Here is an 18417-nt window from a genome sequence, read left to right as displayed (position 1 = left end):
CATGAATTTATTGTTAATTTCATCCATTAATGAAGAAACTTGAAGAACTTTGAAGAACAATGAAGAACTACGAAGAACAATTTTTTATTTTGATTTATTTAATTTAATCTTATTTTTAGATTTAATTAATAACTGATTTTAAGAAAATAATTTCGGAACTTAGAAAGCAATTTTGGAAATCAATAAGTTTTTTTTTTTTGAAAAAATGAAAAAGAATTTAAAGTGGAAAATTTTAAAAATAAGTTTTGACCAAGATTTTTAAAAAAAAGCAAAGATTAGCCAATCATAATTAACTATAGTCATGGTCATAGTGAGAATGACCATACTAGAATTTTTATGTAAATATTGATCACGGAGATGAATTAGGAGTAGATTACAGAACTATTGAGCAATTGATAAATGTCTATGTATGGGGTCGTTTTAAATATTTTAGGGGTTTTGTATTGGGTCGTCTTAAATATTTTAGGGGCTTTGTAATATTGAGCTATGGATATGTATATGTATAGAGCATTTTTGACGAGTGTCGATTTGGCCGGTAAGGGTAGTAACTCACAAAAGTTTAAAAACAAATCGATCATTTCCTAAATTGTGAATATGTACTTAGCAAAATAGCTTTATTAATTTATTTGAACACAACATTTTTATAGTTATGTCCTCTGAACATGAACATAACATGGTAATTAACAAGTACAATAACAAGTTTGATTTAAAATCAAGCTAAACATCCTCTTGACATCTCTGAGGAGCAAATGATAAAATCCCATTTTTGACGTCAAATGAGACCTTAAAGTTAGCTAGTTGATAAGCACCAAGGAGGCAAGGTCCTGGATCAGGAACCTCGCCAACCACCATACAAAAACCATCGATTGCATCGAGTTTAACAAACATGTTGTCCTTGTCCATTGTCCAATCGACCTCCCCTCCTTGGTCACCTTTCGAAAAGTGAAACACCACGGATGGATAGCTTTGACCTTCTTTAGGTGTCGACGTGTAGCAAAGATCAAAGGCTTGTTCTCCTATAGTCTGCCAACCGTATTGAGCAAAGTAGTCAACCATGGCTGCACGTAGGGGTCGATATACACTTGTAGGTAGTATTGTGGGTGGTGCACCCGAGTCGACGAAGAACCCTGTGCCTTTAGAAGGGTCATCATCGGTTAATGCACATATAGAAGGATCAAATGAGAGTCTATTTCCGTTTACACTTATACCACTAAAAAATATATGGTATCTGTCTTTTGAATTCATAGGAATTTGTTGAACATTAGGTCCTTCTAGCTTGGCCGCATCACCAAAATACATGGTAGATTTGCCAAGGTTTGGCTCGGCCCAAGATGTGAGACAAAAGGAAAATTTACCTTGAATTTGGGCATCAAGTTGGTTAAGGAAAGATCTTGGGCCGGGTGCAAGCCCAAATAACCCTGCAATTGTATTGTCAGGCCCATCATTTCGCCCGAAGTTGATGTTCTTGTTGATGAGACCGCACCCGAATGCTAGATCTTGAATAAATTCGGGTTTTTGGGTTTCCGGATTAAGGAATAAAAATGTATCCGTCCCCATGGGACCAGAGGAAGACACTCGCCCGCTCATATATTCATTCAAAAAACCACATGACTTATCATAAACATATCTAGGTTCACATCGCGAATCATCAGGGCTAAGTAATTTATACGTTAAAGAATCTTGAACTCTAGGGTTTCCACCTTTTACCTCGAAACATGGATTGCATCCGTCGCATTGTACCCAAGTATTGTCATCCCCACTATCTAAAAGAAGATAAGGGCCGAAAAGATTTGAGCTTGTGCCAAAGAAGACTTGTGTTACGAAAAAATTGCTTAACCTCCACCATACGGTGGATTCAAGTGAGTTTGTACTTGAGTCCGAGCCCCTTCTTTTACGATACATTGATACTCGTGATAAAGATATATTCATAAGGAATTGGTGGCGTTGATGAGTGGTTAAACTTTGAGGTACAATTTGTAATTCACTTGAGTCTATAGGAATCATTGGCAAAGAAAATGAGGTTGTTTGAGGGATTATGATGGAAGTAGTAATAATGTATAAGAAAAAAATGAAATTTGTTGGTTTCATTTTTAATTTCTTGCTATGAAACGTTTGAGATAGCTTTGGGATGAATAATGCAAATGAAAAATGATATACATTGTAGCTCTTTTATGGCTATTATATAGGGAAAAAAAAAAGGTAATAATAATAATTAAATGGATAACGATTTATTTCTGTTCAACGTTACTAGATTAAACATGCATGCATAGTGTGAAAGCTAATAAATCAAAGTGATTTGTTTCCAAATTTATGAGGAGTAGCCTTGATGTGAAAATCTCCTAACCATTAGGAAAAAAGAGATCATATTTACATAATAATGGTTGTGATTTATTTCCAACTATGACCCATTGAGAAAAGGAAGTACAACTCTAGACAGGGGCGAAGCCGGGAATTTAATCATGGAGAGGCCGAGTTAAGTATATTGTATTTACTATAATTTTCTCATTGTACAATATTTTCTTTTGCGGTATTTGCGATATTATAAATTAGATTGACTATATTTATTAAGCCACACAAAATATTTTTATCAAAATAATAATCAACATTACAACCTATGAGGTCTTGCCTTATTAATTAAAGCAAAGGGATTGTGTACAATAATATAGGGTTTAGGCTTTATTTCCTCCTATGTCCTCCCCATTTATATTTTGTATTGCTCTTGTAGTTCATTTGCTCAAAAATAAATACCAATAAAAAAAAAATGTAAGTTATGCAATTTACTAATTTAGTATATTAGAAATATAGGAAAAACAATAAAAGTAACTTTGAAATCAAAACAACTAACAAACTAATAAAAAGAGAGAGTGAGGGATAGCTCAAGTGGTAAGAGCTTCCCTTCCGATTCCAAGAGATCTTGGGATCGATTTTCACCCCCATCCTTGTGGCTCTCTAAACACCAAAAAAAAAAAATTAAAAAAAAATTAAAAAAAAAAAAAAAAAAACTAACTAACTAATAAAAAGAAAGATTGAAGGGATTAGATAAAAGAAATATAATTTAAAAGATTAAAACTAATACTGTGCTATTACAGTAGTGATTTTCAAGGAAAAATAATATTAATAATTGTATAAGATATAGTGAATACAATAAAAAAAAAAAAAAGTAAATAAAATAAAATAAAAAAATAAAAAATTAAAAAAAAAAAAAGGAATAAAAAGAAAAAAAAGTGATCAAGTAAGCCTCACAAGAATCGAACCCAAGACCACCAGCCACCCGGCCCCCGTGGCTCCGCCCTTGACTCTAGAAATGTAACCAACAGTGTGTCTACAATATAGTACGAAGTGTATGTGTACAAGTATTTGTCCATGTTATACAAATATATCAATATCAATCAATGTCAATGTTATTATTAAAACTCAAAGGCAAGGAGTGTCATATCACCACGTGTCACTTTTTTTTTCCTAATTAGCCATGTTATCGATCAAATTGCTACATAATCAATTACATGTACAAGTTAAATATGTGTCAATAAATTGTATGATAAATTAATTAATTGTATTATAGTATTGATTGTATAATAATCAATTAAATAAGTTGTTACAAAAAAACAATTAAATTAATTTTCATCACCCAAATAAGTTTTGTAACCGGTGTATTTATTTTGAGCTCAATTAAAACAATGAATAATTACAATAATTACAATGCATTTAAATTGCTTTGACCCACTTAATTTGTAACGGTATGTATTAATGTGATTTATTTATTGAAAGTTTTCCTATCAAAGTTTAAATATTTTTCAGTTGCGAAAATGTATTATACCAACGTAAAAAAGAATAATTAAGTAATATCCACAATCTTCCTTACCAAAAAATAAATTAAAAAAAAAGAGAAGAAAGAAACTCAGGGCATCGCCCGGGTCACTAACTAGTTATTATTAAAGCTCAAAGGCAAAGAGTGTCATATCGCCACGTGTCACTTTTTTTTTCTTGTTTAGCTACGTCATTGATCAAATTGCCGCATAATCAATTACATGTACATGTTTATGTGTCAATAAATTGTGTGATAAATTAATTAATTGTATTATAGTATTGATTGTATAATAATCAATTAAATCAGTTGTTACAAAAAAAAAAACAATCAAATTAATTTTCATCACCCAAAATAAGTTTTGTAACCGGTGTATTTATTTTGAGTTCAATTAGAACGATGAATAATTACAATGTATATAAATTGCTTTGACCAACTTAATTTGTAACCGGTATGTGTTAATGTGATTTATTTATTGAAAGTTTTTCTATCAAAGTTTAAATATTTTTCAATTGCATTGCAAAAATGTATTACACCAACGTAAAAAAAAAAATATAGTTAAGTATATCCACAATCTTCCATACCAAAAAAAAAAAAAAAAAAAAAAAACCCGGGGCATCACCGGGTCACTAATAACTAGTTGCTGAATAAAATTCATACAAAAAAAAAAAACAAAAATCAACAACTAAACAAGTAAATTTTTTTTTTTTTTTTTTTTTTTGACGAGACTCAACAAGTAATTAATTATGAAATCAACAAGTAGTAAATTAGTAATAACTAAGTATGTATTTATTATTGTATTATGCATTGCATACAACTCAAAAGTATATTGCTTGTATGTGGGTATATAGTATTTCCCTTTTGCGTTAAAATAATATGTCAAAACTCAAAAGTATAACGAAGTATTTAGGCTCTCTTTTTTTGTCACACTATAAGGTTTAGAATCTTTTGATGAAAAATATTATAATACGGAATAGTTAATTAACTCAGTTTTTATGTTTTTCTAATAATTTCATACTTCCTCCGTTTCTATTTAGTTGACGCGTTTGATTTAGGCACATATATTAAGGAGAGGAGAGAGAGTGATAGAGAATGAAAAAGCAAGTGGGGTAGCTTGTAAATACAAGGTAAAAAATTTACCCAAAAAGGAAACGCGTCAACTAAAAAGAAACTTCTTAAAAGGAATACGTGTCAACTAATAAGAAACGCAGATAGTATGTCATATTTGTTGGTAACTATCGTGTTACCATACCTTTAATAAATAGTTATAATACGACATACTTCTAAAGTTAACTCTTCTTCATTTCAATGTCAAACAAAAAAAAAAAAAAAAAAAAAAAAAAACTCTTCTTCATTTGACTGTTATTTTTTGGTGCCCAATCATACAACATACTTCTTTTGTATTTGTAAGTTGATCACACTTTTGATGCTCAGTCATTAAGCAAGAGATGTTTAAGAATTTTCTCTAAGAAATTTGAAATATCTATTTGATTTACGAATTTTATTAAGGTGAGTCGTAAGCATTAATTTTATTTGTAAGTTGATCACACATAATAGTCTTAAGCAAAAACCTTGTTCAAATCTGACCAGTCATATGAGATAAACAAAAACTAGTCATTTGACTGCTCGCCCGCCCACCGTGGCTCGAGAAGTAATCAACCATGGCTGACCTTAGCTTAATGGCTAGTATGCAGATAATTACAGTGTAAGATGCATCAGAATCATTGAAAAGCCCCTTGGTAATTTGTCCACCATGCTAATTCATTGCATATATATAAACGAGTGAATATTGCTCAAGAACAGTGTAATTTAATTTTGCATTCATAGGAATTTGTTGGACATAAGGCCCACTAATTTGGGCACTGTCACCAAAATGGATAGTAGACTATGGATTGTTGTATTAGGTTATTGGGGTATGTATTAGCCAAAAGTCCAAAATACTGTTTACATATAAGTAGAGGCACCTCCTTGGCTCCTCCATTGCATTCACACTTATAATCTCAAACTAGTGTGTGGCCCAGGCTATGCCCGGGTTGCTAGTTTGTACTTGTTGGTTTCAAATTTAATTCTTGCTATAAACATTTTTTAGTTGCCAAACTCAATCATTATATAATGAAAACAAATAATTAATAATATAATAAAACACCAATCAACTTAAATAAGTTAACTATAATTTTGTAGGATAAAAAAACACAATTAATAAATGGCTAAAATGGTAAGATTTGTAACTTAAGACTTGTTGGTATTGAGTTTAAGTCTTGTTATAAGCATTTTTTAGATGCAAACCTAATACATGTTGTGAAGGTGACATGTCATGTTTATAGTGACATGTGACACATGTTGTTGATATATCAAACTTAAAAAAGGTGACACGTGAAACATATTCTGTTTTAGGAATGTTTTTTAATATATAAGTATAGATTCCCAATTTAAAATCAGCAAAATAATTCAATTAATCAATTAATAACTATATACTAAATGTGTGGATAAGTATAGATTCCCAATTTAAAATCAGCAAAAAAAATCAATTAATCAATTAATAACTACTCGTATATACTAAATGGTCCACACACACACACAAAAACAAACAAAAAAAAAAAAAAAAAAACAAACAAAAAAAAAACAAAAAAAAAATTACATAGGCAATTACATAAGTCATTTTATGGAAATTACATAAGTCATTTTATACTAAAAGACACATAGGCAATTACATAAGTCATTTTATCATCTCGATCTTGATTTTCCTTTTTTATGGAAATTATGTAAGCTTTTAATGAGAAAACAAAAAAAATACCTTAACTATTGTAAATCAATCAAAGCCAAAAATTTAGATTTTAGAAAAAATAAAAAAATACTCCGTATCACATTAGGAAAATCTAGATAATGATTACAATGTGTAATATAAGTTGGTTTAGATGTACAAAGCCTTATTTACATGCAAATCAATTATGGCCTACATCTTGAATTTTAGAAAGAGTAAAATAGCAATAAACTGCAATAAGAAAAATATCATTCAGACTATATATGTTAACAATCCATTAAAAAAAATTATATATATTTGATTAAAAAAAAATATATTATAAAAGGCATTCATTTTAAAGGAACGGTGCCACGTGGCACTCTTCAACGTATATGACAACATGTCACAATGTCACGTCAGCGACACGTAAACTTGCGACTTCATTTAACAAAATTAATAACATATGGTTTTATCTAGATGCGAACCCTCAACCTCAAAGAAATAAATGCTACACACTTACCATCTCAACCAACTTTTATTATTGTTTTAAATTTTCACATATTTAACATTATATATTGCTTTTAAATTAGAGGTTATTTGATTTATTTAATTTTCACAAGATTGGACAATAAATACATAAGAGGTAAAAAAAATAAATTCGTAACATTTAAGATAACGCCCAAATCTCACACTAGCTATACAATAGTTGAACATAATTATCAAATTAAAGAAGTGCAAACTAGCAATTCGGGGCATCGTCCGGGACACACACTAGTTATATATTAAAAAGCGTTCCTAAAAATGTTTATATGCCACGTGTTCCACGTCACTGCTTAATATCCCATGGCATCGCGCCATGTCACCACTCAATAATTCATTGCGATGTTAATTAAAAACGCATATAAAGAGGTTTGAACTCCTAACCTCGTGGAATGAACATCACATGACTTTACCATTTTAACTACCAATAACTTATGTTCTATTTTTCCACATAAATGTATTTAAATGCAGAATACAAAATTGCATCCAAACTCAAAAACAGTGACACATACTATTCTTTATATTCTCTTCAATATTAAACATTATATTCCAAATTAATAATACTTCAAACACTTTATCCAAAAAAAAAAAAAAAAAAAAAAAAAAACCCTCAAAGTAACATCCTGGGGCAATGCCCGGATGACACACTATTAATACATTAAAGAGATGAATCATATGATACAGAAAGGTTTAGTTTTTAAAAATAAAATCAACAAAAAAAGTGTTTTTTTTTACTTACATATACAACAATACCATAGCTTTAATATCCAACCGATTAAATGGGCTCGGCCCTCATATGCACCAAAAAAAAAAAATCTTTAATATCCATCTCCCTGTCAAAAAATATACATATATATCCATCTCCCATATCATCACTTCACCTTACCTTTGTTAAACTAAAATTATTTTTAATGAGTTGAAATTGTTTTTGTTGAATTGAAATTATTTTTACTGATTTTCTATTACAGTGTATATCTTCTTTATAGTTACCGAATTTTACTGAAGTGAACTTATTAATATAAACTAAACTGAAATAATTTTTACTAAACTGAAAGTATTTATAATAATACTATTTTTTTTAAGGTGAAGTTAATAGGGCATGAAAACATTTAAATGCACCGTATGTCCCTGAGGTTTGTAACAAATATGCATCAAATATCCCGATCATCTAACAAATGCACATATATATCATTGAGTTATCAAACTATAATAATACCCACACATTGACTCACTTTTAGAACTTTATATTTACGCAGTAACACCGCCAAAAGCATAAATTACATCAAAATTTGAACTCCATTGATCATTATAAATCCTAAACTTTTGGGTGTTAGATTTTGATTTATTTATTAACTTTACTTGATAATTAAATGGTTTATCATTTAGTAGCATTACATTGTAATAATTTAATAGAATTTGATGCTTATGGGGGTCTCAATTTAACAAAATTAACATTTATTATGAATTTGGGGGTATTTGGTGAAATTTTTACAAACCTCGGGCATACACGGTGCATTTGAAGGTTTTCAGGGGTAAACAGTGCATTTTTTAATATTTCAGGATTTCAGGGTATACAGAACAATTTTTCCTTTTTTTAAACCATTCAAACATAAGTATTATTATTATTTTATTTTTTATGTCATAACAAGTAATGAGTACATAAAATATAATTGATTTTACATTTTGTAATCACCCCTTAAAACTTAACTTAGTTACTTGGCTTTTGCATCAAATTTCATATTCTAAAAACATCCATTTAGATCATTTTAAAGAGAAAACCCATCATAACTCTATAACTAATCCCACATTTTAGTGTTGTACCATTCTGAAAATTGTCAAAATAGACCAAAGAGTGGACCTATTACCTAAAAAGGAAATCAAAAAGAAAATAATGTTCCACTAGAATTAATCATAAGTCGATCCATGCAAACCAACATCATCATCATACATAAATGTTATTCTTTCATTTTAAATCCCATAACTTTGGCCCACTCCCTACTAAAAACGTCCTATTGTCGACCCCATTCACCATTTTACTTTTAAGCATTCAAATTTTAGCTAACCTACCTCGGATCCCACTATTTAAACTTAGCACCGAAAATGTTTAGCATGATTTGACAAACTCAAGACAAAAGCTACAAACACCACCTTTCAAACACCCTCCAATTATCATCAACTAACATAGATTATACTTCGCATTTGGTGCTGAGAGTCACAAAGTGAGTAATATTAATGTCCGCGTTAAAGTATAAAGTTCTCAAATAATAGTTTTTTACGCTGAGAAAAGAAGAGATAGTTAAACATTTTATAAGACTTAAGGATTACTCTTATTATCATATGATTTTAGAATAAAACATCTTTTGGTCTTGCAAACTAGACTCTCTTTTAGTTGCGGGTGCGGCCCAAATCCGTATTTAACAGTCCGTAAAAACCCCTAAAGACAAATATTATCCAAAATAAACATAACGCACAATAAATTACTGAACATCCGTTATAAAGTGACAATAAAAGGCGCAAAAGTTACCCTAAAATGCACAAAAGTTACTCTGACATATATAAGAGTTATTTATGCTTCATTGATAAATATGACAAAAGTGACACTAAATTTGACAAAAGTGAACTCGATGTACAGTAAATTACTAAAAACCGGGTGTATACAAAAGTGATTGAATGAGATATGAGACCAACATCCATGGACCAAAAATAATACTCCATAATCTAGTAGGAGAAATTGTGGCTAGCAATGGTGTGTGATATGATAATCTATCCACTTATATCGAAGCCTAGCGTTTTTGGTGGTACCACGGTGGTGATGACGCGTCCCGTGGTGACGACGGCCTCCTCCAAATGTGACAGGGTCGAACTTCAATAAGCGGTCCGCCTCCTTAGAATCAAGAATACCCTCGCTAGGAGTCTTGTACCGGGCCTTGTCAAGAAAAAGAGCTAATACTGTAACACAAAAAGAGCTATTGATAAATGTCTATGTTTGGGGTCGTTTAAGATATTTTAGGGGCTTTGTATTGGGTCGTCTTAAATATTTTAGGGGATTTGTACTATTGAACTATGGATATGTATATGTATAGAGCATTTTTGGCGAGTGTCAATTTGGCCGGTAAGGGTAGTAACTCACAAAAGTTTAAAAACAAATCGATCATCGTAAAATATTTCCTAAATTGTGAATATGTACATAGTAAAGTAGCTTTATTAATTTATTTGAACACAACATTTTTATAGTTATGTCCTCTGAACACACCATGAACATAAACTAATTTACGCTAACATGGTAATTAACAAGTACAATAATCAGCTTGATTTAAAATCAAGCTAAACATCCTCTTGACATCTCTGAGGAGCAAATGATAAAATCCCATTTTTGACGTCAAATGAGACCTTAAAGTTAGCTAGTTGATAAGCACCAAAGATGCAAGGTCCTGGATCAGGAACTTCGCCAACCACCATACAAAAACCATCGATTGCATCGAGCTTAACAAACATGTTGTCCTTGTCCATTGTCCAATCGACCTCCCCTCCTTGGTCACCTTTCGAAAAGTGAAACACCACGGATGGATAGCTTTGGCCTTCTTTAGGTGTCGACGTGTAGCAAAGATCAAAGGCTTGTTCTCCTATAGTTTGCCAACCGTATTGAGCAAAGTAGTCAACCATGGCTGCACGTAGGGGTCGATATACACTTGTAGGTAGTATTGTGGGTGGTGCACCCGAGTCGACGAAGAACCCTGTGCCTTTGGAAGGGTCATCATCGGTTAATGCACATATAGAAGGATCAAATGAGAGTCTATTTCCGTTTACACTTAAACCACTAAAATATAGATGGTATCTTTCTCTTGAATCCATAGGAATTTGTTGGACATTAGGTCCTTCTAATTTGGCTGCATCACCAAAATGCAATGTAGATTTGCCAAGGTTTGGCTCGGCCCAAGATGTAAGACAAAAGGAAAATTTTCCTTGAGTTTGGGCATCAAGTTGGTCAAGGAAAGATCTTGGGCCGGGTGAAAGCCCAAATAAGCCCCCAATTGTATTGTCAGGCCCATCATTTTGCCCGAAGTTGATGTTCTTGTTGATGAGACCGCACCCGAATGCTAGATCTTGAATAAATTCGGGTTTTTGGGTTTCTGGATTAAGGAATAAAAATGTATTCGTCCCCACGAGACCAGAGGAAGACACTCCCCCGTTCACATATTCATTCAAAAACCCACATGATGTATCATAAATGTATCTAGGTTCACATCGCGGATCATCAGGGCTAAGTAATTTATACGTTAAAGAATCTTGAACTCTAGGGTTTCCACCACTTACCTCAAAACAAGGATTGCATCCGTCGCATTGTACCCAAGTATTGTCATCCCCACTGTCTAAAAGAAGATAAGGGCCGAAAAGATTTGAGCTTGTGCCAAAGAAGACTTGTGTTACGAAAAAATTGCTTAACCTCCACCATACGGTGGATTCGAGTGAGTTTGTATTTGGCTCCGAGCCCCTTCTTTTACGATACATTGATACTCGTGACAAAGATATATTCATAAGGAATTGGTGGCGTAGATGAGTGGTTAAACTTTGAGGTACAATTTGTAATTCACTTGAATCTATAGGAATCATTGGCAAAGAAAATGAGGTTGTTTGAGGGATTATGATGGAAGTAGTAATAATGTATAAGAAAAAAATGAAATTTGTTGGTTTCATTTTTAATTTCTTGCTATGAAACGTTTGAGATAGCCTTGGGATGAATAATGCAAATGAAAGATGATATATATTGTTACTCTTTTATTGGTATTATATAGAAAAAAAAAATAAAATAAGGTAATAATATAATTAAATGGATAACGATTTATTTCTGTTCAAGATTACTAGATTAAACATGCATGCATGGTTTGAAAGCTAATAAATCAAGTGATTTGTTTCCAAATTTATGAGGAGTAGCCTTGATGTGAAAATCTCCTAAACATTAGGAAAAAAAGAGATCATATTTACATGATAATTGTTGTACAACTATGACCCATTGAGACAATGAAGTACAACTCTAGAAATGTAACCAACAGTGCGTCTACAATATAGTACGAAGTGTATGTGTACTACTGTACAAGTATTTGTCCATGTTATACAAATATATCAATCAATTATTATTAAAACTCAAGGGCTAGGAGTGTCATATCGCCACGTGTCACTTTTTTTTCTTATTTAGCCGCGTTATTGATCAAATTGCCACATAATCAATTACATGTACATGTTAAATATGTGTTAATAAATTGTACGATAAATTAATTAATTGTATTATAGTATTGATTGTATAATAATCAATCAAATCAGTTGTTAAAAAAAATAATTAAATTAATTTTCATCACCCAAAATAAGTTTTGTAACCGTTGTATTTATTTTAAGCTCAATTAGGCCCCGTTCTTTAGAGCTGCTTTGCTCTGCTGAAATCTGCTCTGCTCTGCTGAAATCTGCTTTGCTCTGCTCTGCTTCAATCTGCTCTGCTCTGCCCTGCTCTGCTTAAAATTAATATTTAATATTGAATTATTATAATAATAATTTATATTTAATAATAATAATAAATAACTAATACTTAATGATAATAATAATTAATATTTAATAATAATAATTAATATTTAATAAAAATAATGTATAGTTAATATTTAATAATAATAATATATAATTAATATTTAATAATAATAATAATAATTAATATTTAATAATAATAATAATTAATAATAATATCATTAAAAATTAATATTAAATAATAATAATTAATATTTAATAATAATAATATTAATAATAATTTTAATAATATTTAATAATAATAATATTAATAATAATCATAATAATAATAATTAATATTTAATAATAAAATTTCGTAGTAATATTTGTAATAATAATAATAATAATAACAATAATAATAGTAATAATAATAATAATAATAGTAATTATAATAATAGTAATATTAATAATATTAGAAATAATAATAATAATGATAATAATAATAATAATAATAATAATGAAATCTGCGCTGCTCTGCTCTGCTTTGCTGAAATCTGCTCTGCTGAAATCTGCTCTGCTCTACTCTACCCTACCAGAAGCTCAAAAGAACAGGGCCTTAGAACGATGAATAATTACAATGTATTTAAATTGCTTTGACCCACTTAATTTGTAACCGGTATATATTAATGTGATTTATTTATTGAAAGTTTTCCTATAAAAGTTTAAATATTTTTCAGTTGCGAAAATGTATTATACCAACATAAAAAAAATAATTAAGTAATATCCACAATCTTCATACCAAAAAAAGAAAAAGAAAAAAAAAGGGGGAAAAGAAGAAGAAATGCAGGGTATCGCCCGAGTCACTAACTAGTTGCTGAATAAGATTCATACCAAAAAAACAAAAATCAACAACTCAACAAGTAATTAATCATCTATAGAAAAAAAGGTGAGTGCTAAAAAAGCAAGATGCAAGAGAGCGAAAACACACGAGAAAACCCTTCCTTCTGAAGAGGAAGATCAAATAAGAAGGTTAAAAGAACGCCGGAGAATTCTGCGAGCACTATGAGAGAAAGGGCAACATATTGAAGATGATATGATGATGGAGACTGTTGTTGCGGAAACTGCGGAGGAATTACAACATCCTCAGCCGCGCATCTCATATTGCAATATGGCAAAAGGAAATGGAAGTGCACAAATGAGCCAGGGGTTCTTGAATAATATGGAAGAGGAATTCGATTTTGATGATGATCAACCATTGGAATGCGACTCAGATGATGAGTCTTGCCCTAATTTTCTCCTTACCAAGGAGGAGAAACAGCGACTAAGGAGACCATGGCAAAATGCCTTAATTATCAAACTCTTGGATAAGAAGTTGGGATATGAAGTTCTTATTAAGAGATTAAGGTTGAAATGGAGTCTGAAAGGAGATATATCCCTTACTGATTTGGGTTATGCTTACTATGTGGTGCGATTTACCAATATGGAGGACTATCACTTCGTTCTAACTCAATGGCCATGGATAATTGGGGATAATTATCTGACTATCAGAAAATGGATTCCGAATTTTATAGCTGACGAAGCACCGATAAAGTTTCTCACGGCTTGGGTGCGAATCCCAAATTTATCTATTGAATATTTCGATAAGGAATTTCTTCATAGAATAGAATCGAGTACTGGCAAGGTTGTGAGTATTGATAGGAATACTGAGGCTATGAGCAGAGGTCAGTACGTTCGGTTCGAAGTGGATGTGACTAAACCTCTAATGTCAAAATTTTGATTGAATGGGAGAATGTGGCGTGTCTAATACGAGGGATTAAGGCAAATTTGTTTCAGGTGTGGGAAATTGGGACATAAAGATAATGATTGTGAACTTGAAGTAGTTCAAGATGACAATGGGGAAAAATTTCTTCGAAGGAAGGAGGTGATTATGAAGGACACTGTTAGTAAAGCAAGATTTGAGGAACATGATCAATTTGCTTCCTGGATGTTAGTGCAAAGGAATACTCGAAAGTATGTGCATAAACCAAAGGCACAAGTGCAATAGAAGCCTGTTGAATAACAAAGGAATGTTGCTGAAAAACAGAACAGCAAGGAAGATGTTGCGGGATTGAACAAAGGAAAACAAACCAAGAATTAGGTTTAGAAGAAAGTGGATTCAAGAAAAAAAGGGTCGGGGTCAAGAATCTCTATTTTGGGACAGGAGAAAGATCAGGAAATGGTTGATCTAGAAGACATTTAAGAACAAATTTTGGAAGATCAAAATAATTTGAAGGCAAAAAATTCTTTGGAAACTTCAATGAATTTGAATGAGATAGTCAATTTAGGAAAAGAGATCAATTCTCATGAGAAGGTGAATGGAAATTCGGGTAACTCTCATAATGAGATGGAAGTAGATATGGAAGGAGGATCAACAATTGATTTAGGTGAATCTTTGGAGCAACCTAAAGGGGCGAATAAGGAAAAAGTAGTGGTACCTAGCTTGGAAAAAGATAATTATGTTAAGTCCTTGCCCTCCAAGGAGAATATAGGCTTACATAATTATCTTCTCAATAATAAAGAAAATATTGAACCTTTTATTATCAGCGATTCAATATTATCAGAAAAAAATAAGAATCTTGACCCTGATTTGAAAATTTCCGACCAAAATCAGAACAGAAAATTTATTAATCCTTTGGGTGACAATGGAAGCTTGGGAATTCGCAACAAACCCCTAGATCCCGATCACCTTGGAGATATGTTCCCCTCCGTCATACTCAGCGCTGGTGGACTATGTGATGGAGGGACCAACACTGACCAAGTTTCATCCAAATGCCAACAAGGCTTTGCTAGAACTAACCACGTTTCTTCCACCAAGACACAATCCCCCGAATATGTTAGCCACGATGGAAATCCCGATAAGAGTAAGAGGTCCTATGAGTGCGCTGATGGAAGTGTACATAGGACTATTGCCTAACATTCCTCTGAATGTTTATGACCGCCATCCTACTTTTCCAATGTTTAATATGTCAATCAAAATAATGATATGGAATATTCAAGGGGCGGGGAACAAATTGGCTGCCATAAGGGAGCTAATTCGAATTAACGATCCAACTCTACTTGCTTTAGTAGAAACTCATATCAGTGGTGAACAAGCGCAAAAGATCTGCGATAGAATTGGATTTTTGGGTCAAACTAGAGTAGATGCATGCGCAATATTTTAGTGGTGGGATTTGGTTGTTTTGGAGAGAGGAACTTGTCAAGGTAACGGTGTTTGATAACAACACTCAGCTTATTACAGTGGAAGTGGAAAAAAAAGAAGAGGAACCATGGCTCTTCTCGGCGATTTATGCTAGCTCGGATAATGCATTGAGGAAAGAATTATGGAAGGAGTTAGAGCAAATTGGGAAAAGATATAAAGGTCCCTGGATGCTTGCGGGGGACTTTAATGATACTACGTTTATGTCTGAGCGTTCGAGTGTTGGAGGTGCTGATATGCAAAAGAGATGTAGGGACTTTTGTGAATGGGTGGATGCCAATGACTTGATTGACCTTGGATGCACGGGTCCTGCTCAAACCTGGTTTCATGGCTTGACTCCAGGGACCTCTAAATCGGCAAGGCTAGATAGAGGTCTAGCCAATGAAGAATGGAGGATCAAATTTGCTGAAGGGGCGGTTCGTAACTTGCCACGCTTTACATCGGATCACTGCCCCATAATAATAAGTACGAATGGATTTACTCCCATTCCCTCGGCTGTAAAACCATTCAGATTTCAGGCTACTTGGCTCCACCATGAGAAGTTTGATAAATTTGTTGAAGAAAATTGGGATTACATCCAAGATTTAATACCGTTTTTGAAGCGATTTGCTGGTCAGTTGACTATTTGGAATAGGGAGGTCTTTCACAACATTTTTCGAAAGAAAGCTGCTCTAATGGCTAGATTGGAAGGGATTCAAAAATCGCTAGCAAATGGAGGACCTCGGCATATTTTGAAATTAGAGGAAAAACTTCGAGCTGAGATGAATGTAGTGCTCGATGAAGAAGAGACTCTATGGTTCCAGAAATCAAGAGCGGATGCAATATGTGATGGGGACCATAACACGCGGTATTTTCATCTTTCTACCATTATTCGAAGAAAGAAAAATAGAATTGAGACACTTATGAATTCGAATGATGATTGGGAAACTAAGCCAGAGATCATCAAGAACTTGGTGTTGGAATACTGGAAAAATTTATTTTCTAAAGAAGGACAGCATCAGGCAGCAGGGGAGATTTTAAGGGATTATTTTCCTCAACTGAATGAAGATGAATGGGAAGTGTTGACTAGACCATTTGCAGTATGTGAAATATACAAGGCAGTGCAAAGCATGGATCCATATAAAGCTCCCGGACCCGATGGCTTTCAATCACTATTTTATCAAAAATATTGGAGTAAAGTAAAGCCGATTTGCTCAAGTTGGTGTTTGATGTTTTGGAAGGGCGTAGCTTTCTCGAAGGATTCAATGATGCCTTTTTGGTTTTAATTCCAAAGATGGAGACTCCTCAAAAAGCAAACCACTTTAGACCGATTGGGCTTTGTAACATCACTTATACGATTGTCACTAAAGTGATTGTGAATAGGCTCAAACCAAAAAAGGAGGGTTGGCCTTAAGATCGATGAGGCAATCTAATGCAGTGTTCCTTTCGAAGCTAGGTTGGAGAGTCTTGACTGAAAAGGATTCTTTATGATCGAGAGTTCTTAGGCATAAATATTGCGAGGGTAAATGTGAAATAGGAATGTTCAAGCACAAACAGGATGCTTCAAATGCTTGGAAGGGTATTGTGGAGAATGTTGACGTCTTGAAGAAGGGCATTAGAACGGTTGTTGGTAATGGTAGAGCTACGTCTTTCTGGCATCATGGCTGGGTGATTGATGGAGCCTTAATTGATGAGACTATTATTGTCCCTCTCCCAGAAGCAATATTAGAATACAAGGTGAATGAAATGTGGGATGCAAATCGAGGGTGGATGTTCGAGAAAATTGCTGATTATTTGCCGAAGGAAATTCTAGAAAAAATTCAAGCGCATGAGCTCATTGAAGACGATGATGCAATAGTTAATATCTATTGGAATGGATCCCCATCTGGGGTGTTTACTATGAAGTCAGCAATGGCAATTATTCGTGATGTGGGGCAACAGGATTCGAGTGAGGAAGTCAATTGGAATTTAATATGGAAAATCCAAACTCCACAACGGATTAGATTCTTTTTTTGGCTAGCTTATAGGGAAAAATTGATAACAAATGCCACAAGATTCTTGCGGCATTTAACCGATGATCCAAGGTGTTTAGTTTGTGGGCATGTGGAAGAAAGTGTTGAAACATATTTTGAGAGCATGCCCTGCTGCATTATCAGTATGGAAGCAACTTGGAGTAAATGTTGATGAAGCTGACTTCTGGCTACCAAAAAAAGATTGGATTATGCGCAACTTAAAAGCTCCAGGAGCTTTTGCTAGAGAGGATTGGACCTTGATTTATGCAGTTACGTGCTGGTGGTGATGAAGATGGAGGAACGCTAGATGCTTTGATAGAGAAGCGGTTATTCCAATTGACCAAGCAAGCTTTATCATGGCTCGAGTTGGAGATATAAAGAAGGCTTATGAGCGAGGAAATATTACAAGTCGTGGTAAGAGGAAGCTTGAGGAAATTTATGTGCGTTGGATTGCTCCACCTGATGGATGGGTAATGCTGAATACGGATGGCACTTCGAAAGGAAACCCAGGTAGTGCGGGGGCTGGAGGTGTGATAAGAAGCCATACCGGTGAGCTTCTTGAAGCTTTTGTGATGAGGTGTGGTATTTGTACTTGTACGCGGGCTGAACTTCTTGC

The 18417-nt window shown here is 33.1% G+C and overlaps 2 protein-coding genes across 2 annotated transcripts; both read right to left on the bottom strand.

Annotated features, from left to right (window-relative positions):
* Positions 1-717: 717 nt before the first annotated feature.
* LOC145603888 (aspartic proteinase nepenthesin-2-like) lies at positions 718-2004 on the bottom strand. The gene has a single exon (XM_081659861.1). It carries the CDS (start codon positions 2002-2004, stop codon positions 718-720), a length of 1287 nt encoding a protein of 428 aa, XP_081515987.1.
* Positions 2005-10409: 8405 nt separating this feature from the next.
* Positions 10410-11594, bottom strand: LOC145603887 (aspartic proteinase nepenthesin-2-like). Its single transcript, XM_081659860.1, has one exon. The coding sequence runs from the start codon at positions 11592-11594 to the stop codon at positions 10410-10412; it is 1185 nt and encodes a 394-aa protein (XP_081515986.1).
* Positions 11595-18417: the final 6823 nt, after the last annotated feature.

This window comes from Chenopodium album, chromosome 22, assembly GCF_948465745.1.
Source record: "Chenopodium album chromosome 22, dcCheAlbu1.1, whole genome shotgun sequence".
NCBI classification, from domain to species: Eukaryota; Viridiplantae; Streptophyta; class Magnoliopsida; order Caryophyllales; family Amaranthaceae; genus Chenopodium; species Chenopodium album.
The sequence above is the reverse complement of the archived record's forward strand: the minus strand, read 5'-3'. Positions and strand labels throughout refer to the sequence as shown.

Bases quoted from the DNA above. Each gene is read 5' to 3' on its own strand.
- LOC145603888 (XM_081659861.1), bottom strand. From the start codon at position 2,004: ATGATTCCTATAGACTCAAGTGAATTACAAATTGTACCTCAAAGTTTA.
- LOC145603887 (XM_081659860.1), bottom strand. From the start codon at position 11,594: ATGTATCGTAAAAGAAGGGGCTCGGAGCCAAATACAAACTCACTCGAA.